Source organism: Hippocampus zosterae, chromosome 13, assembly GCF_025434085.1.
Source record: "Hippocampus zosterae strain Florida chromosome 13, ASM2543408v3, whole genome shotgun sequence".
Classification (NCBI taxonomy): domain Eukaryota; kingdom Metazoa; phylum Chordata; class Actinopteri; order Syngnathiformes; family Syngnathidae; genus Hippocampus; species Hippocampus zosterae.
This window is the reverse complement of record NC_067463.1, coordinates 9359858-9385423: the sequence shown is the minus strand read 5'-3', so window position 1 is coordinate 9385423 and position 25566 is coordinate 9359858. Positions and strand designations below refer to the sequence as shown.

At 41.5% G+C, this 25566-nt stretch overlaps 1 protein-coding gene across 5 annotated transcripts in view; it reads right to left on the bottom strand.

Annotated features, from left to right (window-relative positions):
* plppr2b (phospholipid phosphatase related 2b) overlaps positions 1-20253 on the bottom strand; it is a 39935-nt gene extending 19682 nt beyond the window's left edge. For 2 of the 5 annotated variants that reach the window (XM_052084689.1, XM_052084688.1), the window contains exons 1-3: positions 19863-20252; positions 14012-14119; positions 1032-1220 (exon numbers count right to left, since the gene is read on the bottom strand). In XM_052084689.1, coding sequence (XP_051940649.1) covers positions 1032-1220; positions 14012-14119 — 297 coding nt within the window. In that variant the 5' untranslated portion in view covers positions 19863-20252. Of the gene's footprint in view, positions 1-1031; positions 1771-14011; positions 14120-19862 lie in introns of those variants that run through there. The other 3 variants (XM_052084691.1, XM_052084690.1, XM_052084692.1) reach the window with 2 other exon arrangements.
* Positions 20254-25566: the final 5313 nt, after the last annotated feature.

Below are 25566 nucleotides of genomic sequence, written 5' to 3'. Positions count from 1 at the left end.
ATTGCCTGTAGACTTAATGGTTTTACGATGGCAGACAAATTACTCCAAATGTAGTTTAATGAAGGCGGCCCGGTGGCCCAGTGGTTAGCGCGTCATGGGTTCCATCCCGGCTCCGGCCTTCCTGTGTGGAGTTTGCATGTTCTCCCCGGGTCTGCGTGGGTTATCTTCGGGTACTCCGGTTTCCTCCCACGTTCCAAAAACATGCATGGCAGGATGATTGAACAATCCAAATTGTCCCTAGGTGTGAGTGCGAGCGCGGATGGTTGTTCGTCTCTGTGTGCCCCGCGATTGGCTGGCAACCGGTTCAGGTTGTCCCCCGCTTACTGCCTGAAGATGGCTGGGATAGGCTCCAGCACCCCCTGCCACCCTTGTGAGGATAAAGCGAATTGGATGGATGTAGTTGATGAAATTTCGTTCTGCGGTCAAAACTCAGTTCTGGCCTACCTGTGTGGAGTGCTCCAGCTATTTCCACATACCAAAAACAAGCATAGACTGAGTGAAGAATATAAATTGTTCATAGGTATGAACATGAATGTGAATGGTTGTTTGTCTATGTGCGCACTGTGATGAACTGGCAACCTGTCCAAGGTGTACCAGTCAGCTAGGATCAGCTCCAGCTCGGCGATGACTGAAATTAGGATAATGATAGATAATTGATCTCGAACAAATTTTTGGTTTGAATTCCAGACAAACTGAAAATGGACCAGTGCAATGGGGAAAAAAACTCTCAACAAATCAAGCCATGCTCAATTCTGCTGTAAAGCTGTGGACAGATTGAACAGACATTCCTTGTAAACTGTGGCTGTTTCGGACTGCGCTGCGGAGGACAGATTTAGTGCCGGTTGCCATGGTTATGACACGGAACGCATGCACACAAAAACAGAGAAGCGAGACCACGAGGACGCACACCTACACACATCCCTCTTCGTTCAAACCATGTGCACGATGGGAACTATGGATTGGTGCGTGCGTGTCACCCATTTTTAACACCTGTGGGAGCGCTGCATTTTCACTGATGGATACTGACTCACCGTCACAGTCGGGATGGCCGTAACCAGGGAGTAGACGAGAACAGGAGGCGCTTTGCTGTAGTCCTCCGGTCCTGGGTACGGCTTGGAGTACGATTTGTCGAAGCAGAAGAAACCTTGGATGTGCACGGGGAAGGTGTCCGTGTACTCAAAGTAGTATGCCAGCAGCACGGTCCCTGCCATGATGACCAGCTGGAAATAAAACATATTGGGTCCAGCTTAAGGGCTCGGATCCGCTCAAAAAGTGAAACATCCACCTTTTAAATCCTTCACCGCGCAAAAATGATGAATTCCTCCGTGATGTGTCAAATGAATCTAGTGTGCACGGAGAGATAGCGAGGGAAGAGGAGGAGGGGTCGGGCGGGAGTTAGTGAGGCAGTCGGTGGGAGACAAATCGGGAGAAATAAGAATCGACGAGCAGCGATAAGAGCCACAGAGCAAGAGATAGATGCCTACAGCAGCATGAGCGGGCAGAGAAACATATTAATGAGGAAGGGAAAAACACTTTTTGGAAGCGGAGGAGGACAGGGGAAGAAGAGGGGCGATGAGGCACAGATGGCATGAATTAGAGCACATCGGTTAAGGGAAATCAACGCAGGACGAAAAGCATCGCTGAGCAGAGCAAAGGGGCGGCAAGATTACACGCTTGCGTGACCTTTTTGCTTCATCCAACTTATTATGCCGCACTTAGAAAACACCAGCTACAAATTATGCAAACACACTTGCCATCAAGCATGAAACATGACCTTTTTAGCAAACAGTCACAAAGCATAAAATCAAGACTGACGTAAGTGGATGCAAAATGGAAAACTCACAATTCTACACAAGCAAGAGCGATGCGCTGAATATTCATTCACACTCCAATTATTGTCAGACACTAATTCCTCTACGCAGACTCCCGCGCAACTGTTCTAATTCTGTGTGAAGATTTGTCTGGCTATTTGAAAGGATTAAAAGAGAAAGTTCATAATCTGCAAAACAAGTATAAAGACAGAACTTCATCAGTAGTGACCTGATAACCACAATACATATTCGGTGAACAAAGAGTACTAGAAAAGGCTTAAGGACCACGAAGGGGTTAGGGCCAGGGAGTAAAAAAAAAACAAAAACAAAATAGTTCATGAACTGACAGAGAAAAGTAGCTCAAGTAATGCCATTTCCAGAGACTTTAAATCACACACCTGTCTGGCACACCCTCCAGCTAAACCATGCGTAACCTGGGAATGTGGGCGCAATCGCCTAAGATGTGCGACTCATTGAAGTCGGAGGCTGTAAATCGTAACACATGGAAATATTCTTGAGACTTGTGAATGCCATAGACATCAGCTTGAAAAATATAGCACACTTCAAATACGAAAATAACTTTTGGAGAGAATGTGTCATCGCCAGTGAGACATATGCTCCTCTCCAAGTAACAAACTACACAGAAGACCATGCATTTTTTTTGTTCTCCATGAAATCCAATAACAAAAAATAGAATACTGTACTGTGCTTATGATCAAACACATGTTTGAAGTTCTGTCAATAGAAAGCAGGCCTGCTTTCCATTGTATATCAGTGGTGCTCTGCAATCTTGTAGCGCCACAGATTGCAGGCGAGTCACTGTAACGTATGTGATGACCGACAAAAACCAAAGAAAAAAATCCATCCATCCATTTTCTTGTCCGCTTATCCTCACAAGGGTCGCTGGCGTGCTGGAGCCTATCCCAGCTGTCTTCTGGCACTAGGTGGGAACACCCTCAACGGGTTGCCAGCCAATCGCAGGGCACACAGAGACGAACAACCATTTATACTCACAATCACAACCGAGGGACAATTTAGAGTGGGTTTTGTTTTCGTCTTTTTTTTTCTTTTTCTTTCATCTCAAATCATTGGTTGATTTTGGCATACCAATGCAGGACAACTTTTTCAGTTTTTCTGTCTTTTTCTTCCCTTTTGATAGAATTGGTCACTATTTGCCTTTATCTTTACACTAAGTGCTGCTTAGTGTAAAGATAAGATAAGAAAGCCTTTATTTGTCTCACAATGGAGAAATTCGCAATCTACAGCAGCAAAATTTGGAGGGAAAAAAGTAGAAAAGTGAGCTGAGTTGAGTTCACTGCCACCATTAGAGCAATTATATCAACTTTGCACTTGCCATTCAAAGAAAAAGAAAAAAAACCCAAGAACGTTAGCAATGGAACAGCAACATTCGTACTTCCTCGAGCAGTAACACAGCATGAAAGACGTCCGCCAATCTAGACTGCCAAAGCAGGAGATCCATGGTTGCTATAGCGATGTCAGGAATGCCGTTCTCCTTTCATCATTCAAGCAAGCGCACCATCAACACAATTTTTCAGTCATAAAAATATGATAATATGATGGTAAATTTAAAACATGTTATCACAAAGGATGTGAGCACCCACACATTGCTCTGAACATGCTGACAAATCCTACAAACACCCACTTGTTTATATTTTGGCCAACAAAATCACGCAGCTCTTGCCATGACCTTTTCCCATGTTTGTCGACTTTGACATGAGTTTTGTGTGTGTCGACTGCGTGGGATTTGTGTGTGTGTGTGTATGTGTATGTTTTCAGTGAGGGCATGTCTGTGGGCATGTGAGTGCATTCCTGCGTCTAGGGAGGAACTCATTCGTCCTTGCTGAGCTACAGAAGGAGGAAGCGAGGGAGCGATGGTGAGAGAGAGTAAGGTCTAGGACGGTAGGATGATGGGTGGGAGGAAGATTTACATTGTTTAATCAGGACGACCTTCCCATGGGAGGTTTGCCATGTCGTTTAGCATCTGGTGTTACATTTCAGCGGCATAATAGCTGACTGATCTAATTGACTATCCTGTCAGTCTCACAGTTCAGGCCATTTGACCTCCACTTGAACAAATAACTATCTTCTGATACACAGACTCATATGAATATTCATAAAGGTCATTCCGATGATTTCTAATTTACGTTGAGTCGTCGCATTTGCATAAAAGTAATTCTTAAAGCAGTAAGGACACAGGACTGCTGACAAACGTCTGCGAGGTCAAAGAGGGTTAAGATGGGCTGTCAGAATTCTCTGCGGCGTTTATGAGTTCACCTGGTCTCCAAAAGGGTGGAATCTCAAAGTAGCAAAGGAAATGTTCTTGAGTTCACATGAAACACCTGCTTACAATGGGATGTCATCTTGAATAACCTCTAAACTTAAGCATATCACCACCTCTCAAGTTGAGCACCAGGAATTTGACCAAAAATGATCCTCTTAAGTCGCACAAAATCCTGGACTTCAGTTGAAAAAACAAACAAACAAACAAACAAACAAACAAAAAATCATATATTAGCCAAAGGAAAGGGACAGACAAATTCCACACTACAGTAAATCATTTGTGCAAGTCTGCTGTTTTCAGGGGTTCGGAAAAGAAAAACACAGAGAGAAGAGATATTGTTCATTTCAAATGTACATACAGTAGATATCACCACAAAGTCGGATAGAACTACTGAATCAGATTTGAGCACTTAGACCTGAAAGGTGAACAAAACATACAAATTGTATTGTATGTAACATTTGTCTACAAATGTGTTGGTGCTCAAGGTATTAAATGATGTGAAATATTTATTGTGTGTTTAGATTCTGCAGATGATGCAGCAAAGGCAAAAGAAAATTATTCGGACAAATAATATGATGAAACTATTCCTCCAATATGTGACATTATACACATATTAGAACTCTAAATCCCATGGCTGCGTTATGCTGATACCTCAGTTTTTAAGCGAGCTTTTTCATTTGACTCACATTCTAGATGTGGGGAACACTATCAGGTTCAATGAGTAGTGAGGATGATAATGAAAGTGGTTCAGGAGAGCATCTTGAAAGATGAACGAACTCGTGATTCACTTTGTCAAAACACTTCTCAATTTTTCTTCAGCGGAGACTCAGCTGGTTGATATCACTCTCGTAATAATAAAATCCTTTCGCAACATCCGAAAATGTTCGCAGCTCAAGCGCAACACTCAAGATGAGTGATTTATTCATAAAAACAGCCGGAAATAAAGGCTAGATGAACAAACTCCACTTGGGCAAGGAATACAGATGGTTTGGAAGAGGAGTGGGAGAGGCCATCTATGTTCAGGTCGAACCATCCTCGCTAAACAGAGGAGTGGGCATACAACTCTCCCACACATACAGGGCCTCTCTGAAAGGCAGTTCAACACCCCATCACCACCACACCCTACCTACCCTTGTGCATGAAGTGATGGAGCCTGTTTGAATGAGAGCGGGAGCGTCTTTTAAGACAGTGGTTCCCAATGAGAATGACCCAAAAAATCTTTGGGAGCGTCAGCCTTCCACCCACACTGTCGAATATTTTCCGAAAGGCAATATTACTAAATGAAAGAAGCGGTAAACAGAAAGGAATAGCAACAATGAACGAATGCACAGCTAAACGCGAAGTTGAAGGGCAGCCATGCAGCATTACTGTGTCTAAATGACGCTTGACAAACTTTTGCATTTGAATTCTTCAATTGTACACAATCGGTAGAAGAAATTTCCGCATTGAAAAGGGTTGGAAAAAAATGAACAGAACTAGAGCAAAATATTCAAATGCTGTCAGTGTCAAAGTAGCTTCAGTCATCTGATTTTGGAGGATGACCCTCATTTGAATGGCCTAGTAACCTAAAAGGATTTATCAACCATGCATTTAAGCCTTAATGATCATAACTCTCAACTTCAAAAGCAGTGAAAATCAAAGAAATCAAAATGACTATTGCGGCATAGAAAAAAGTGGTAGATCCCTCTTTAAAGCCTCTTTAACTGCAAAATAAAATCTGGCAAAAAATAGCTTGCTATGGGACTGATGTCTCTTCGGGCCGAAACGTCTGAGCTTGTACAAGGCTGCATGTCTTCTCGCTGGAGCCAGATGGCACAAGAGTCATGCTCACAGAGGGTGAGGACATGTATGTGGGTGCTGGTGTGAAGCGGAGAGGCCCGCTGCTCGGAAAAGATGCGCCTCAAATTTAATTTTCCACTTGTTTGACAGTTAAAAATGCTAAAATGCCTAAAATTAAAATAAAAAAATTGCCTGTAGCATCAATTTGTTGTTTACGATGATACTAGTGCAGCGTGTTATACCGGAGACAAATTCCTTGTGTGTTCTACATACTTGGCCAATAAAGATGATTCTGATTCTGATTCTGATTCTGATAAAAGTCATGTAATGGACCTTGGAATTGATTCTTTGTAAAACTGGGTTCCAAATACAAACAAAATGGAGGACGCCTCGATTGGTTTCGACCTCTGCACGTTACATATTGCAAAATACCTCATATTTTATTTCTCCATGTTACTTTCCAATCTTAATTCAAAAGCACTACTGTGAGATTTTAGCTTTCAACTTTAAAAAATATTATATATGAATATATGAAAAAAATATTCAACAGCAAGCTTTCAGTGGTCTTCACAGAAACAAATGCTCTAAATGAACATAAGAAAACTACTTCAGACTCACTTTTCATCTGCAGGAGGATGACAAGTGCATGCACACAGTCTCCTCAAAGGAGCACATCTTAGTGCTTAGCGCGCCTCCTAGTGTCGATAAGCCGTATCGCAACAAAATTCCCAAAGTGAGAACAAAACGGATGAGCAGAGGGATGGATGACAATGGACAGCAAGAGTGGCAGAAGCTCAAAGAGGAGACTGGATTCAGGGCAGCGAGGAGGGAGACGAGTGTAGGAAATACAATGTGACAAAAAAAATTGAAGATGGAAGTCAGAAGAGATGAGGAAAACAAAAGAGGATAGACGAATGCAAGTTTGCAGTATGAGTAGACTCTCCGCAGCACTTTTTTGCATTTCCACCATTTATTTTCTCATTTTGTGTCCTGTTCATCAATCTTTTATCCCTCCTGAGAATGTCATGCGAAATACGACACGCACTAATGCTCGCTTTGTTGAAGTTAAAAGGTAACATTTCATTCAATTATCATAAGGTAGAATCACAGGGGACACTGGTCTATTCTACTGTGAAATGATGTCAGTGTTTGTATACCCCCTAGTGGAGTCACCCTCTGTGGAAAAGATATGCTGGGTCGGGAGCAGAGATAGATTCATGTTTTAAGGCAGCACAGATATCATACAAGGACATTATAGAACAGGGGTGGCCAAGTATGATCAGCAAGCATAATAACGATCCTGACCATCTGAATAATGTGTCTTGGAGGAATGAGACATCTAAAACATGCTCGAAAGGGGCTCTTGTGGACCGGAGTTGGACATCCCTGTCATCAAAGAATTTGCATGAAGGAATGCCGGAAGCCAAGACTTTTTAAATACCTTAACAATCTAATTCTTAAGATAAAAAGAAAAGAAACACCCTGGGGAGCAAAGCAAAATTATTCCAATAAGGTTCCCTTCATTTCCTACATTGTTGCAATGCGCGGTTTGGGTATTTTGTAATTGTGTTCAATTTCATTCTAATTATTATTTGCTGAGGCTGTGTGTTTTCTCTTTATATAATTACATTATTATTTTTATTATCTGTCACAAGACATTCAATTTCTGGCTGTCAACACTAGTGTAGCATCCAGTGGTCGCATCACAAAAAAGTCATAAGCAAAGCTAGCAAATTGATGGAGTTAATCCTTCTGCCGCACACTGATCTGAAATCTCTCAAGATAAGATGAAGTCGTGAATTATTTCATATGCGACAGCTATTTGAGACATTTTTTTCAGGCAACTGAAAGAGGCGACGTTTTTTTTCGCTACGCACTTATACTTAATAATTCATTAATCAAAGTAACATGAGAGAATCGAAGTGAGAATATATCCATTCATCCACTGACCCTAATTGGGGTCAAAGGTGAGCCGGAGGCTATCCTAGCATTGCGTGAGAGGCTACGTACACCTTGGACTTGTCGCCATTCAATCACACGGCAAAAGAGAATATATACCAAACCAATTGAACAAACTGGAAATAATTGACAATGCAAGCATGATTTGACCTCATTTAGCGCGTACAGCAGGGATAAGTATTTCTTAATCCTATATGTGCACGTAGCCCAATACCAAGTCAAGCGAGGAAAAGGATTACATCAATAGATATCGATGTTTACAGCACATTCTATAAATAGATCATCGTGGCACAGCTCATCCGGACTTTATTATAAACTCAACGGTGATAAGGAGCTACTGTACATATCACATGTGGCTCCCATTCCCATCTAAAACGGTTACAGGTGGTAAGCTGGCAGCTAACAAGTGTTTCCACCATCCTCTCGACAACCAAGAAATCCCAGCGCAGCAAGAGTGTCAGGCAGGTGCTATTCATGGAAATAATGAGGGGATGAGCGCTGACTGTGTCTTTGTGCGGGTTGAGGTTTTTTACATTATCATCAATGTGAATGGGCATATTGAAGAGGCGGCCTAAATACTGTGTGAAATTCTTAATTAAATTAGCAAAAAAAAAAAAAAGAAGAAGAGCTGCAGAGATTAATCATGGATAAACAAGTGTGCAGCTTCTACAGAGCCCTCCTCCATCTCATTCATATTGGTATGGTTTGTACTGGGAGGAGGGGGGGAGTAACAAAGGAAACCAACATTTACACTGAAAGAAAAAAACAGCAACAAAAACGGCATGTTGAATTTAGTCAATTTTATTTTGTCAAATGGTTGCGCAAAATAAAATAAAATTACCAGGATCCAGATACATGTTTTAAGTAGACCATACATCTACTTTAAAAAATATGCATCTCAATCCAGATGATTCTATTTTGCACAATTGTCAAAATAAAATTGAGTAAATTCAACACACCATTTTTTTTTCTCAATGCAACTTTCTTCTCATTCGGGATACGAAATGTGCGAGAAGGAGCTGCGTTAGCGAGTGTATCTGTTTTTCACACCTGGAAAAACTGTGAGTTAAAATTTATTGGGGGGGGCAGGGTGTTTGGGAAGAGTAAAACAGTGTGGAACAAATGATTTTTGGAGGGGGGGGGGGGGGGGGAGCAAACACACTCAACAAAAGTGTTGCCTGGAGGTAAAAGATGCATGGAGGCACACAGTCAATCTGGGGAAGGAATGAGGATGAAAAGCGTGAAGGCAAAAGGAAGATGTTTTGTTGTCGGGAGCTGTGGGCCTGATGCAGCTAGATAAAGAGAATGCTATTTATAATTGGTGCAGTCGGTGCTCTGCTCAATTCACTACGGTCGTAGAGAAAGATGCTCAAGACACCAGCACACATAGTGTCTGCATGCTGAAGCCTTACCAGGAGACCGAATAGATGATGTCAGTAAAAAGCCATACAGTAGATAAAAACTTGAAGCACTTGAATAGTGGGAATTGTCTCAATGCTGTTGCATCATTACCTTGTTCGGATTAATTTTTGCCATAATTTATGTTCTTTGTCTTGTATGCTAGGGGTTAACTATCATGTAATTCGATTCAAAATTGATTTATGGATGACGTTATTTTCTTTTGCACCATGGGTCGATGCATAGAAATTATTACAGGCATTTGTTTTAATGAACTCTTTCAACTAATTCCACGGTATCAAATTCAATAACGAGTTCGTCAGATTTGAAAATGATTTTTGTGCTTTTAAAATGTCAGAAAATATTCATGCATTTTGAAAGTGCTGAAGGAAAGGGAAAAGGCAGGCTCTCACACTCCAATCTACAAGGACGAGGAAATGGAAAGAAAATGATGACTCAGTGAGAATAAAGAAGAAGCTTCAAACTTGAGAAGTTTGAGCACAAGATAAAATGTGCTATCTAAGATGGTGGCAGGCCAGCCTTGAAACACGATAAGGAACAAAGCCATAAACACGCAGATATACGGAAAGGTAGAGCAGCAGACGGCAGATTGTAGAAAGAGCTACCGTAGGAAACTGCTGAAAAGGGACGCAGTCAGCAACAACATTGCATTGTAGGAAGAGAAATACGAAATAGGTAATGAGATGGTAATGTAACAACAAAGGACTGAGCGCCCTGAGGGGTAAGCTATGTTACAGCATGTTGCTTCAACATTAACAAGGGGGCACAAAGAAAAATATCTTTCTCTTAATTACTTTTTGTATTGGCCACAACAGCATTGCTTCCAGGTCAAAAGAAGAGATGCTCATAACAAACCTAACCTGAGATTTGCGAAACATGAGGTTTGGGAGGGGGAGAAAAAAAAGTGATATGGGTGTTTAAAACCCTTTCAGGGACAGTGGTTACTACAGTGGGCAGCTTATGATGTCATCAGGTTACAGGATGCATGACAGGGTTAATATTGCAAAATCGATATTATCGCAATTCCATATGACAGTATTGATTTATCACACGTGGCATGATATGAGATTTTCGCAATATATGTTGCAGCTCGATAAGGTAGGCATGAGGACAAGCTTCAAGGAAAGGCAAGGTCTGCTGGCCCATGACGGGGCGCAGGATGTCATGCCGAGAGATGGGAGGAAATTGAAAATATAATACAACAAGAAAGGAAGCGTGAGGGCGAAGATAGGGTCTTCGCCACAACTTTTAGTGAGGAGAAAAGGCAAGGGGGTGGTAATGGAGAGCTCCAATTCGTATACATTATTACTCAAGGCAATGAGTGCTGGAGAGCAATGACACTTGCTGGATCTTGGAGAGGTTGACAGGCTGTCAGAGAGAATAACCGACAATGAGAGGGACATCATCGAAGTGTTGCATGAAAAAAAAAAAGCTTGAAAAATCCTTTTATCTCCAAAGCATGTCAAAAATAAGCTCATGTGAGAGAACAAGGAGAGAAATAAAAGCAAGCTTAAGATGTTGGCTGAACCTGTGGGGATTGTGGGATATTTGTGCGGCTGTACCAAAGGTGTGTCGCATTGCACAATGAAGCTATTAATGTGTTGGATGCAGCACAAAAGACACGCAGAGATGAGCTCATACAATGAAACAGGTGGGGGTGGAGGTTTCTAAAGTGGAACCTCAAAATCAATTACGTGGAAACTAAAATTTGGAGTTCAACCAACACTTTCCGGACCATTTCTACATTTTGAACATCCAAATTTGTGATCCGCAAGACCTTATTTCAGCCAGCAGCGACGAACCGTGTGTTTCAGCATCATGATCACGTAATCTTGGTTATGTGAGGCCAAGTTTAGCGCTCGCTACTGCTGTACTTTTTATGTATTCAGTCCAGGCTGGACACCGTCTCTGACCTTAAAGTCAGCCAGGATAGACTGCAGTGCACTTGTGACTCTATAAGGGGCATAGAATGTGGATGGGTCTGTTCTCATTCTTCTTCATCGTCTTGATGCGGTTCTCAGCAGTTGGTATTGTGAATTGTTGTGACTTTGGGAGATCCTGTGATTTAATATATTAAGTATATCTGAACCCATCTGTTTATTGTGTTTTTGCTGGTGACGAGAAGGAGCACAGACGGAGGGAAGTGTAGAGCCGGGGGTGACTAAGTCCATTCCTCAAGTGCCCTTATCCTGCTTGTTTTGGATGTTTCTCTCCTCACCTAATTCAAATGACTAGGAACGTCATCAGAGAACAAAGTGGTAGGAAGACTTGAGGATGACATTCGTCAAGGTTAATTCAGCCACAGATGGGGTTTCCCCTCACGAAAGGAAGTGGTTCATATTGGGCCCCCCTCCCAGTTTAAAAACATATGACATGTCAAATTCCCCTAGACTAATTGGCTATAGACAGCATTCATTCTCCGGATTATTAACATCACTGCACACACACAATCAAAGCAGATTGCAGTTCTCCATTTGGTAAATAAAGGTCAGCAATCCCAAAGCAGTTCCTTCTGCAGGGAATCTGTGATGCTTGTCTGGGATCATATCAAAGTGAATGCCTGAAAACTTATTCTCACACCTCCTCAGTGTCCTTCCAGCCAAATACCCATAACAACTAGGACAGCTTCGCTTTTGTTATCTTAAAAAAAAAAAAAAACATTCTGGAACAAGTTAGGAGTTCGGCATCCGTTGCCATGACGATGCTTCCAGCCAAAATGCAAACCATTGACATTACAGCCAAGATTCCTTGCTGATATTACACAGGCTTGAAACCAAGTACAGTAGAACATTTGCATTACATTTTCTGTTATGTATTAATTAGGAGCCAGAAGGGAAAAATATGCCTCAAAAGTAGCACAAAAATCTCATCACGAGAGGTGAGCACGTTGAAGATTATCCCTACAACTTGCATTGGCACTTTGTGATAGCAAAGTGAGATGTTCAGTGTTAGAACCACAAATGGAAAATGTGGCAAAGAAGTATCATACAGCGATGAAACAGACACTCATCTTTATTAATTGTTATACTTGGATGACAATTAAGACGACACATGTCGCCTGCATCATTCAGAGAGCTTGCCTCAATGATTTCTGACATGCACAACTCCATGGGACAACCTCTTCGCAGCCTACTGATACAGTTCATCTTTTCAAATAGTTTTAAATGTATAGTTACATTTTAAAACACTAAATATTCTAAAAATCTAACACTGCAGTTATGTTAAAAAAAAAGAAAATACTGCATGGCAGCTGTAATAGAGTCTACCAGATGCAACTTGTCAGTGGTTTTCTGTGATCATTTCCAGCTTGGCTAATGTAATCGAATCAATCACATCTTATGGGAGTCAGCGGACTGAATTCAAATCAAGCTAATTTTGTCATTTTCCCAACTGCTGCCCATTGTTGCTTTAATCCGCCTTAAAAAGTGTGTGAAACGACGGAAGAAAGAAACGTGAAACCAAGCGGAAGAAATCAAGAGAACAAAAATATGCAAATGATTCATTTGTCCATCAGATACGGATGGATTACTTTTTAAAATGCGTCTCATTTTTGGATCAAATATCTAGTAATGTAGCTCAAGAAAAATTGTTCCTCATTTACCAGCATTTCTCACGAATAATTTAAGGGTCCCATTCCTCCATGGTGCTAAGAGCAAAAAGGTGCGCCGTCGCGTGCTTTTCTGGCAGCACAAAATTTCCTGTTGACTGAAGTCATATCGCCACTCTTTTTTTTCTGAATAAGAAAGACAAGCCCCTCCCTCTTCAATGTACAAAAAAAAGTAGTTTCAGGTTTTCATTCAGGTCATCTGATATTTTATACTATAATTTGAAAATCGCTCATTGTAGGTTACTTACCTTCATCTGTATCTACTCTCCGCTCCTCTCCGAGCAAGATATCTGAAGAGGTCATAGCTACCACAGATTTTTTTTTCCATGCAGGTCTAAGGTCCCCCCAACCCGTGCTTATGCTTCAAGGCAGTGGTGGAAAGTGTACACCTTCCCACGGCAGTGACGGACTGCTAGACTATAATTTGGCCAATAGCAAATAATTTCCAAGCACTTTATTATTTTTAAATTAACCTAGTTTGTGAATGGGCATATTCATTTGTGACAGCTGAAGGTAAAGCACATCTCGAGCAGCAATTGAATCTAAAAAAAAAGAAAAGAAAAGAAAAAAAGAAAAGAAAAAACACGCTTACTTACCTTCAAAGTCTCAGTAATTTTCAAAATTGGGAAGAAAGAAATTCAAATCACATTCTGTGAAGGTACAATCAGGCACATAATTCTTACATCCTGAGACACTGTATCCACCAGGATATTTGCACCTTTTCTGAACTAAATTACAAGAAATCCACTGGATGTTCCAGGATATGCAAGTCAGTTCCGACATCGTTCAACAAAATCATTCATATTACTCTCAAATTGCAAAAGATGTGAGCTACAATTTTACCCACATGATTATGAATTCTCATAATGTTCTCAAGCACTGTGATCTTACAGCATTAAACAACATCTCAGCGAAGAACGTGGCGTCTCACCCATCCCACGTCGTGCATCCCTAATTAGGACCAGCTGGCATGCTCTTGCGACTTATCAGGAGTTAGATTTAAGAAGACGGGTGCAAACTGTTTTGCCGAGCTCGTTATGCGCATGGCATATAATTTTATGTAACATAGACTAAAATGTGGTATGTCGGTCGATAGGTAAATAGGTCAAAAGTGACCCACTTCCAGTGTCTCACCTCCACAAAGAGGAAGCAGGGCACAATGTAGGTGCTGGTCTTCTGATAGCTGCCGTCACCGAGAAGTTTCATCTCTCGCCTCTGGGCCACCAGCCGTGTGTCAATCATCTGTAAAGGTCATTGGAAAAAGCTTCAGTTCACTTGATTCGTTTCGTGTGAGTCAAATGAGCCAATGATTGAACCACTAAACCGTCAAAATAAGGGATGATTGATTCTCAACTAATTTTACATTTCATTCATTAAAAATCGTCGTTTCTGACGCAGGAGTCGAAAATGGGGCCCGGTAGAGTATCAAAGGCACCATTCTTCACGGGAGAGTATCAAAGGCACGATTCTTCACTATTTGCGTCCACAGCAATTTATCGGTACCGTAAAATTGGGACAATTGAGTGCACTGGATAATGAGCCGCATCTATTGTACATAAAAATACGAGTGTGCCTCCCTCTGTAATTTGCACACCTTAGTGGTGCAGTAATGTGACACAGTTAATCAATGATAAACTAAAGCTAAATCTCTAGCACTTTCGTATGTTCTATTTGTTATTTATTTTTATATATGTCAGTTGCTCCATCTACAGCACTTTGCATGCAGCGATGGCTGTCTGAAAGTGCTCTATAAATACAGTTGAGTTGAGTTATGTGTTACCGATTTATGCATTTATGCTTAAATCGTATGGATTTCATTATTGCTACGATAGCAACGGCATTCAACATTAGCCCATCGATCAAATTTCCCATTTTGTGTTAACATGAAGCTAGCAGACATTTTCTTAGCGTAAAGGACAATTTAGTTGACGATGTTTTTTCCCCCCACAATCTTGAAATTCTTATTTTTTAACTTCCCGTTGGGTGATGGGTATAGCGGTGGATTAGAGGTGCACATTCAGACAGTTTTGAAGACATTCATAGACGGTAAATTCAAAAGTTTAAAGGTAATTAGCCCGGTTCACGTGGCAACAAGCTCTTAAGGTGTAAGACTAGAGGTCTGTGGATGAGCCAAAAAAGGATTACAAAGAAATTTCACGCCACCAGTAAAGCTTTCATTGTTTCAACCAACGCTATACTGAGACTAAAATGTTATGGGGATAGGCAAGAACATGCAGCCTGTCATTTGGAGAACTGTTAGCGAGCTCATCCATCCATCCATCATCTACCGCTTATCCGGGGCCGGGTCGCGGGGGCAACAGCTTTAGCAGGGAAGCCCAGACTTCCCTCTCCCTAGCTACTTCTTCCAGCTCTCCCCGGGGGATCCCGAGACGTTCCCAGGCCAGCTGGGTGACATAGTCTCTCCAGCGTGTCCTGGGTCTTCCCCGGGGTCTCCTCCCGGTGGGACATGCCCGGAACACCTCACCAGGGAGGCGCTCAGGAGGCATCCGAATCAGATGCCCAAGCCACCTCATCTGGCTCCTCTCGATGTGGAGGAGAAGCGGCTCGACTCTGAGCCCCTCCCGGATGACCGAGCTTCTCACCTTATCTCTAAGGGAGAGCCCGGACACCCTGCGGAGAAAACTCATTTCGGCCGCTTGTATCCGGGATCTCGTTCTTTCGGTCACGACCCATAGCTCGTGACCATAGATGAGGGTTGGGACGTAGATCGACCGGTAAATTGAGAGCTTCGCCCTTTGGCTCAGCTCCTTCTTCACCACGACAGACCGATACAACGTCCGCATCACAGCAGACGCTGCACCGATCCGCCTGTCGATCTCCCGCTCCCCCTTGCCCCCACTCGTGAACAAGACCCCGAGATACTTGAACTCCTCCACTTGGGGCAAGATCTCCTCCCCGACCCGGAGGGGGCACTCCACCCTTTTCCGACTGAGGACCATGGTTTCAGATTTGGAGGTGCTGATTTTCATCCCAAAATCAAGCGAGCTGCCAAACTAAATAATAAACATTCAGGGGGGTCAGACATAAGAGAAAACAAAAAGCACCAAGTGGAAAGAGATAAAAACAAGTGGAAAATAATTTTTAAAACTGCTTGAAGCACAACAAACAATGCAGAACAAAAATAACGTTGTGCTTTCAGCAAAACGAGGGTGGGCGCTTGCAGATATGAATAGCTACCAATCTGCATGCTTCCATGCGTGTGGATTCGACTGAAAGCCGTGAAGAGTTGACACTTCAACATGAAGCTCATAGAAAGATTCATGAAAAGTAAACACAATTTGTGTGAGTTTGAAGAGAGGTTAAAAATAAACAAGAAAACTCCTAGGGTTGGGAAAATCCGCAAATAAAGCACATCCTTGTTTAACCCGCAGGGGCTACAAAAAAAGATGCGGGGGGGGGGGGGGGATATTGCCTGATGGTCTGAACTTTATGGTAAATCAGCTGACAGCCATTTGATCTTGTTCAATATTTGCATGATTTCTTTTCAATGGAATCTTTTCGAAAGACTGTGTATGATTGACATCAGGCCTCGTGTAAAACATTCTATTATTTCCTTCTCAGGCTCTCCTGCGTGCTCTGCATGCATGCTGACGATCAGTATTGTTATCAAGAACCCAATATGCTGCCACCCAAACCAAGTTGTCTTACAGAGGGTAGCACACGTCCAAGACCAGATGATCCTTGAATGATCCCCGGAGGGAAAATTCAGACAGCTAAATAAATAGATACAATAAAACCACAGATATGCATTACCATACACACACTACATTTGTGCTTTATCTGTTCACAGAACATTTTCCCAGATGGACATCAAGACCAGCTATGTATATGGGTGCTAATAAATGGACTGATACACTGTTGGTAGCCCATTTCACCCCCCCCCCCCCCCCTTTGGATACGGCTTTTGAATTAGTGTTCATTTCTCATAATAGAATCTAATAATATGTCTAGTATATTTTCACGTACACCCATTTACACATGTACAGCACATAAAACTACACTGGGGGCAAGCACAGGTAATAGTGAAAGTACAGAAGTTCTGATCAAAAAACAAAAGCCTTTTAGAAAGAGATAAGAGACAAAAAAAATTGTGATGCAGATTGTGGGGGAGAGAGATTGAACCCTCGCAGGCAGGCTCAGCAGCGGGAAATAATAGCCAGATAAATCGGTAAAAGTTGAGAGGAAACTGTGCCACTTGCAAGAGGTACCTCTAAGTGGAACAAAAGGATAAATAGGCGGCAGCAAGAGGAAGGCCATCTTTGAAAAATGGAGGAGTTTCTCACATAAAAAGGGACAGTCTCACCTTTGAAAAGAAAAGGGATTGCGCTACAGTCTGATAGCACAATGTTTGCATCTCGAAGATCACAGAACTTGAAAATCATCTTTTTATCAAAAGGCCATCAGGAATATGTCAGTGCTCTAGATTGTTTTTGCCTCCTCACATATTAAGTGTATTAGCTTATCTCCACGAATGACAACTTTAGAGAGTGGATATCTTCCGCAGCCTTGTCAGCCTTTGCCCCGATCGATTTTAGCTACCGCTGGGAAAGGACGATTACAAAGCACGGAGCACCTGGATGCCAAAGATAGGAGTGAATGAACATTGCAATTCAAGGTTCTCGGCTCGTCTCAAGTTAATTTCTCTTTTCAGTAGACTCGTGTACAGTATATCACCAAATGGTCGTTTGTGCAATTCTCTTTTTTTAGGGTTCCTGTTTTTGGGATGGAAATTGACGACACTATTCGCAACTTCACTGTTCACTGTTGTATTGACAAAAACAAACACTACTCGTATTTGTTGTTCCGAGTATGCCGAGGCAATACCGTATGCTGATGCATTGCATGTCATTTATGGGTTCAGCTAATTTGGATAAAAGGGTAGAAATTAAAGCAATTCAATAACACACGATAATGTTTGTTTACTGTTGCTCTGCCTTTCATCAAAATGCTGCAGTGTACGTCACAGTCTTCACTTTGCTGGATTGTTGTTGGGTTTTTTTTGTTTTTTGGTTTGGGTTTTTTCCGCTCAGTGTTCCCTTTGCTGAACTTCAACTCCTTATCTACCAACAACCACACACTTAGAAGTTAAACCTCGAGACCCTTGTTTTGTTTTGTTGCTCTTGGTTGTCTTGTGACAACTAATTTGTTCACAGGTGAGTGAATTCAGCAGTTTCCAGCATCCTCTCAGAGGTGGACCAAGCACCCAAAAGCGACGCAAGAGGAGCAGTGGAAAATGCTGAGCACGGATATAATGGCCCATCCTTTTATCTGTCGAGATTCTAGGTTGTACCTGTTCATTTGTTGACTTTGCAGGTTGACTGAGGTCTGTTCTCATTGATTGCTCTTGTTGAGCAACAAAAGTCTTTCGAAGAGTTCCTATCAGACGATGGCCTCATTTGGGTAACATCAAACACTTACTGAATGTTTTATGAAGACAAGCCATTCGCGATTCTATCTAGCTTTGTGACAGGGTTTGCTTAGAACCAGTTGAATCGAGGTGGTTTCACAAAAGCAGGTGAACCACTTCTCGCGGGACTGCGTCACATTTCGCATCGGAAGAATCAGCTATCTTATGGTTACAGCGGGGAACATTCCTTTCAGGTATGAAAACCAATTTATGTCGGACTCTGAATGGGCGAAGCAGAACACGATGGTCGGGTCACACAGACTTCCAGGCTTCACTTTTGCCAAGTCGCAGGTTTCATAATTGTGCTCTATGCATGAATAAACTCTATACTGTACTCGCAGGAAAGACACTAGGTATGGGATCCTTATTCATGCTATCTGATCTTATGCTTACATGCCTCCCTTTCCCCTGCAGTTCAGTCTGTCTCAAGGGAGATACGAATTCATTATTACTTTACTCACTATTAGCTGCGCCTCAGCTCATTAAGACTTTAACAATTTGAACAGCATTCAACGCACCTATGAGGTAAGAACTTGCAATGATTATACAGCATGTGCAGACGCTTGCTTGCCACTTTGCAGGAGCAACCGAGAAACCAAGCGACAATTTGACCTGCAATAAATACCCTCCTAATGACAATTGCAATCAGGGGGGGTTGATTGGCGGTTGCAATCTGAGGTAATTATGTTTCCTCAAATAGTAGAGCTGGGTAGTAATGGCCCCAATTAATTTCCAAATTAAACAGTGAGCGATCAAGATGGCTGTACAGGATTTACCTTTTCTTTGAAGTGATACCGCTATGCGTTGCAAATAAGCGCCCGAGTTCAGGAGAAAACTTTGAAGGTGGATTTAATTTGGGATAAACACACAAACAAAGCAACGCGCTAGAAAATGTCATGTCACAAACCATAAGACAGACATCTACGGTTATAGTACATGTAATATACATTTCAAATGAGTTTGTATTTAATGAGGGATTTCATTGTATGTAGTGTACATTTTAATATGTGCGTAATTACAGTTGTGCACATGGAAAACCTGCCTCTTAAGAAATACCTTACCATAAACAGATGCCTGGTACTCCTCAAGAGTAAAAGCTAAACCACCATATGAGGAAATACAGTATGCTTAATTGTGCCATGCACAGCTGTTCTAAAAATGTTGCCAAGCCAAAGGCACCACAAATGATGGTGGATTGACACACACACTCATGAAGTTGCACTGGAAATGCACAAGATGGCTTTTTTTTTAGGTCTCCATCATCTCAAGCAAGAGATGCCATCAAGCATAAAGCTGGCGTGACTGATTGTCTCTGGTGCTGCTGTCCGTGTCTTTCACATTGATGCGCTTCCATCGGCTTCCTTTGGGCACAAAAGAACCAGTTCCCTATCTCACTGGTGTGCATTCATGCGCAAGCACATGCGTGCGGGCTTCCAGATAATAACATTGGCACATCTTTTTCACCAATTGAAGTCATACAAAATACACATGAACTTGCAATCCAACAAGTGGTGGTTCATAACCCAACTGGTCTACAAAAACAAAAAACAAACTCACCTTACACCTCTGGTTGCTTCAAGCTGTCACAAGGGCCACTTTCAAGTCCCCCCTCTCTAGCAGGATTTGCCCCAGCGGTCCATTCTGTGGTTCCGTCTCTGGTCTCTCTCGAAGCACAACCTCTTCTCACTTCAGCCTCTTGATCACTGAAAAGTCCCGAGAGGCTCAGAGTGAACAGTGAGCTTCTTGCCCGCGCCCGATACCCTGCACCCTCTCAGCCTATGTATCTGTCCACGGTCCGCTGCTAGGTCGTCGAGATGAACATGATGATCTTCAACAGCACCTCAAGGCTAATTAGTCAAATACAGAGGAGCTAAAAGCTCAGCGAGAGAGAGGCTGCTGGCTGCCGTCGCTGGTGAATACAAGAGGATGGAGGGGGGGGGGGGGGGAGAGGGGAGATGGAGAGAAAGTGTGTGTGCATCTGCATGCGTGTGTGGGAGCAGCGAGGCGGAGAGGAGGAGGGATAAAAAAAAAAACAGAGGGTGGGAAACATATAAGAAGAAAATGTGACACCAGGAGAAAAGACGGCGAACATTAAAACAGTCATCGTCTGCACCGGGGGAGTGAGGTAAGAAATGAGAGCAAGATGTGTAAGGTAAAGAGATGTGTTGGCTAAAATGGACGACACCCTGCACTTCAGTGCTTCATAAAACCACCATGATCGGACAATACGGGAGATCTAAAAGGTCTAGACACCCAAGTTCAAATGCCAAGGTTTGTGATATTTAAAAAAAAAAAAAAGACCAAGATAAATCCTTTCAAAACATTTAAGACCATTAATGTGGCATCCAACCTGGACAACTCAAACCAAAAAGAGAAGGGGAAATAAAAATACTTGCACAAGTGTGCACACTGTCTTATAGTCAGTTAGTCAGCACACACCTGCCACTATTAAAGATGGGTGCATGCACTACAATATGTTATATCACACAAGCTGTCACTTGCAAGATGAGGTTGAGGACATAGGCAGAAAAGTGGGACACACACACACACACACAACACATGGTCATATATGGGTCAGAGGCTCCCAGGTACAAGTGTGGCAGCAATTCTGCTAGTTTGGTTTCAAGTCTTCCCTGAAAAAAATGGAAAGAAATGTAAGGACGGATTATATTGACGAGTATATGTTTTGCACGCACACTGTTTGCTAGTCAGCATGAAACGGTTCACGGACCTGCTGTGGCAACATTTTAGATGGTTATCGTTGCTACCATATTTATCACCTCTGAGACAGGGATGTTCGTAACTCGGGGTTCATTTAGAATCAGCATGTTCAAGCATGCTGCAAATGCGGCAGTGGACAGCTGGTCAAGAGTGGAAATGTACCCTGAGGGACTTGCCACACAAGACTTAACTTGGCATGTAAATCAGCCCTGAAAATGGGCTCTGCAACAGGACAAGGATGTTCATTTTTCCCACTGCTGTTTTTGCGAGGTGCTTATTCAGAGTTTGTTGTATATTACGATACACAATGAACATAATGTAATTATGTGGTGAAATTCATTTCGGAATTGCTACATGCAACCAAGTGTTGTTAGGGGAGCACAGACCACTCATGGCTAATTTTCTCTTTTTTCTCCTGCTAGGAATGATCAGATCTTGTGTTGTCAAAGATGACCAGCTGCAGTTCCCATGGAAACCTGTCCGCATTCGCATTTAAAGAGCACATACGGTGTAGATGAAACAAGTGCCATTTGAAAATGGCCTTGCATACAAGAGAGAAAAATGAGCAAAGTTGAGAGAACTGAGAGGGGGTGGATAAATTCATCTGAGATGCCTGGGCTCTTAAATTAAATGTCAGCTATTGACTTTGAATCAACTACACCCTCTCAAAAAAAAAAAGCTCAATCATCAAAGCACACACTGAGTAATCAAACAATCTAACACTGGTTTTTCATTTATTTTAATTATTATGTATTTCCTTTCATGAATGCAAAGAACAGTACAGCACACTGCAGGATACTTCAGTGAGAACTAAAAAGACATCAAGTATCGACGTAAAAAAAAGGGTATATATATATATATATATATATAGTTTTGTTCTGGACGTTATCCATAAGGCTAAAGGTTGCTTTAATGAAAGAAATGGTCAACCACAGCTTTAATTGTCTGAATTTTACAGGGGTTTTTTTTCTCATATCAGCCTTAGGTATACAGTGTTCAGTGAAGAGCTATGAAGGCAAACTTAATACATTTTACCAAACAAATATTAAGTTGCCTACTCTGACAAAATTGTCTTTTTTTCTTAATTAGTATGGTTATGTTTGTTGTATTTGTATTGCCTTCTGTCGAGACAAGGACTGATTCTCAGTGTGGTACTATTACCACTAACGGAACGTACTCCCTCTAGTGGTATGCCACAGAATCACTGTTGCAGTACAGTTCAGACGTATTTAACTTAGAACATTTCATTCAATTTCGAATTGCCCCACAGGGATAAATAAAGTTTTCTGAATCTGAATCCTTATTTTTAAACTTTGATTTAGGTCATGTTTATATTCAGTTTTTATGTGCAATACATTTCATTGAATCGTCACGACAGTATTTTTTTCTGATATTTAAGTGCAGTGTTAGTGTACATAATGTGCGCAATGTTACAATGGCTTGTAATGATATTAAATACCAATCAGGAATACATTTTCTTTTTCAATTGAGTCAACACAAGTGAAGAGACACTGTAGCAGTGAGAAACCAGCATATCAGGAAATAAGCAATCAAAGGAAAGCTATTTCCCTCGTCAAATTAAGGAGAACAGAGTGCCAGAGCAAAATGTATTTACTTCTTGAATATTAATGAGAAAATGGACTGACCCCAAAAATGGAGAAAGGGCATCCCGCTCAGTTTCAATGCAAATAATTTTGCAATTACTATTAACTATTTCAATGACAGCAAGACTTGAACTTTATTTTCCATTTAAAAGGATTTTTGAAAACAAGCTAAAGCAACTTAAATTCCTTTGGGACTTGTCGTCCGTAAAACAGCACATAAAAACCCTGAAGTGTTCCATGAGTTGGATGAAGGTACAGTAGCTGAGTTGTTCAAGGAGAAATTTCCCCTCACCGACTTATCACGCCTTTGCTTTGTTGTCTCATGTTACAATTCCATTGATCTGGTTCCTCTTTACTCAAGCATGCTACACATGTACGGTACACATTTCTAATTTGGGTCTCTTTCTACAAAAGCAGACACAAACACAAACAAAGAAGCGGCGTTTGGAAGCTTCTGGTCCTCGTGCGCATGGACATACAGGTACAAAGGCATTAGGTCGCTGCATTGTTAATGAAAAAATGCAAAACGAACAAATCCCAGAGCTGACAGAGGCACGCACAAAATAAAGACTCTTGCTTTTTTTATTTTTAGGATGACGTTATGTGATACAAGCACGTCTGGATGTATTCACAAAGAAAATCTTTTCATGTCATCATGGGAAATTGGAAGTAGGCCGAGTGAGTGGCCGTGCTCATTTCACACACTGTCAGTGTAAATCTCAGCCAAGGACTTTTTAGCTTCAAAGATATTTCAATGATACACACTTAACAAAGATCATTGGCAGAGGCTGGCGAATACTGTATATTATCCATGTAATTGATTTACCACCTGACTTTATCTCCGAGGTCATTGTTATGCTTGTCCTGAATAAGTTCACTTTTCGCTTTTAGAAAATCGGTAGTCCCAAATGAAATTGTAAAAGCCTCGTAAATGTGCCATTTGTAACTATAAATGTTAAATAATACATACGGCTTTGGGCGGCCTTGCATTGGACAACTTGCTAAGCATTTTCAGGAAGGCAACGTTGAAATTTGGAGGATCCAGACACATTCCTGTCTAATACATTCCTGACAGGTGGAGATGTATTGCTTATTAAAGCAAAATAAATGAAATGGTCATACCAGTCATAGATTCAAAGTTGAACATGTTCTATTTTTGCATATACAGCGTGACAGGTTTTTAATTGTTGATTTTTGAAATGGTAATATTAGAACTGCGGCATCAGAGACCAGGTAAGTGTAAAAACTTTTTCTAAAACACAAATATTAGAATTTTTTTTTTGTGTGTGTGTAAATTTTACACTGACTTTCTGGCAGTCTGGTCTCTGGCAGTCTGATAGACCACAGAGTTGATTTGTCTGGAGAGGTATAAACCATGTTTTTTCGATATGTTACAAACAAGGCGGGGAAAAGGAACATGTGCATGTTTGATTTCCGTATTATGACGCTTATTATCATATTGCACGGCCGCAGAAATTGCCGTGTGAACGCAAGTGGGGCTGCACGGTGCACCTCATTGGAGACAAAATAGTTAAAAGTGTGCAGTTGCTATGTTTTTTTTATGACATGCTGATTGAGACAAACATATCATGATTAGACAAAATGATCACTCGCCCGATAGAGAAACCATCTTTAAATCGACTTTTTAGGATTACCCTGAGATGGAAAATGACTTCTGGACACTCTTTTCACTCTAACAAATTTCAACGTTTTTGCACCCTTATGTTCAAAGTCAGCAGAGACCCAATTCACTGACATCTCTGAAATATTATCCTGAGCGATAATCCTGTTGTGTGATCTGGAGTGAAACCAGTGGCGAAGAGGAAGACCAAAGAGATTTCTTGATGTTGGGAGGAAAGACAGATAACTGCAGTCAATGCAGAGAAAAGTAAGATAGAAGATGAAAAATCACTGTGATGACTCCTGAATAGGGCGAAGAGGAAAGAAAATAATGAGTTTAAAGTCTATTTTTAACACAGTGGTACCTTGACTTGAGTAACAGCACACAAAATTATGAGTGTTGCAAGTCACGAGCAGCCACTTTGTTGATTTAAATGATTTATTTATTTATTTATTTTGCTTTGGGTATAGAGCCAAAATGTAATTACGAGCGAGCTTCAGGCACAGGCGCACACACACACACACACACAAAGAAAACGGAGATTGACAGTTGAGATGCACTGTCAGCCATATATTGGTGTTTACAAACACTCAAACACCAACATGAAATAGAAACAATCATAAGCACATAGAGGGCTTTTTTGGAATGTAGACATTTACTTAACCAAGGAAAGATGAAAAGCAGTATCCTTCCTTTCATTGGAATGGACAGCACAGTTTTAAATGAAATTAACTACAGTACATGATTCCTAACCGACCCACAACCCTCGTGAGGATAAAGTCGTCCGGCAAATGGATGGATATTTCTAAGCAGCTTCATCTCACTATAGGCATGAATGTCTGGCATCAAACAATGATTTTCCAAAAAAAAAGGACTTAGTCATTCAATCAACTGTATGCATGCTCGTCATTTAAGAGGTCAAATTTAAAGATTGCAAATTAAAAGAGGAAGATAGCGCTGTTAAGCATGTTATACAGATGGCTTTTGGGGAACATGTAGTCGTTCCCTATACCAACCTCGACTCCAAATGCTTCTCTTTGCTCTTGATTGTCCCTAAACAGCCGCACACCGCTTCACACAGGCAATCAGACACAGGCCATCTCACTGTAACAAGGGAGAAAGTTACCTCAACTTTAACCCGGTTTTGGAAGCTTTTAGAATGTAATTTCCTTAACATTCATTCATTCATTCATCTTCCGAGCCGCTTATATTTACAAAATCTAAACACAGTTTTGTCCCTTTCTGGTGACATTGGTTTTGCTGGGGGGGGGGGGGGGAGAGAAATGGTGTCACGTCCCTGAAATAAAACGGAAGC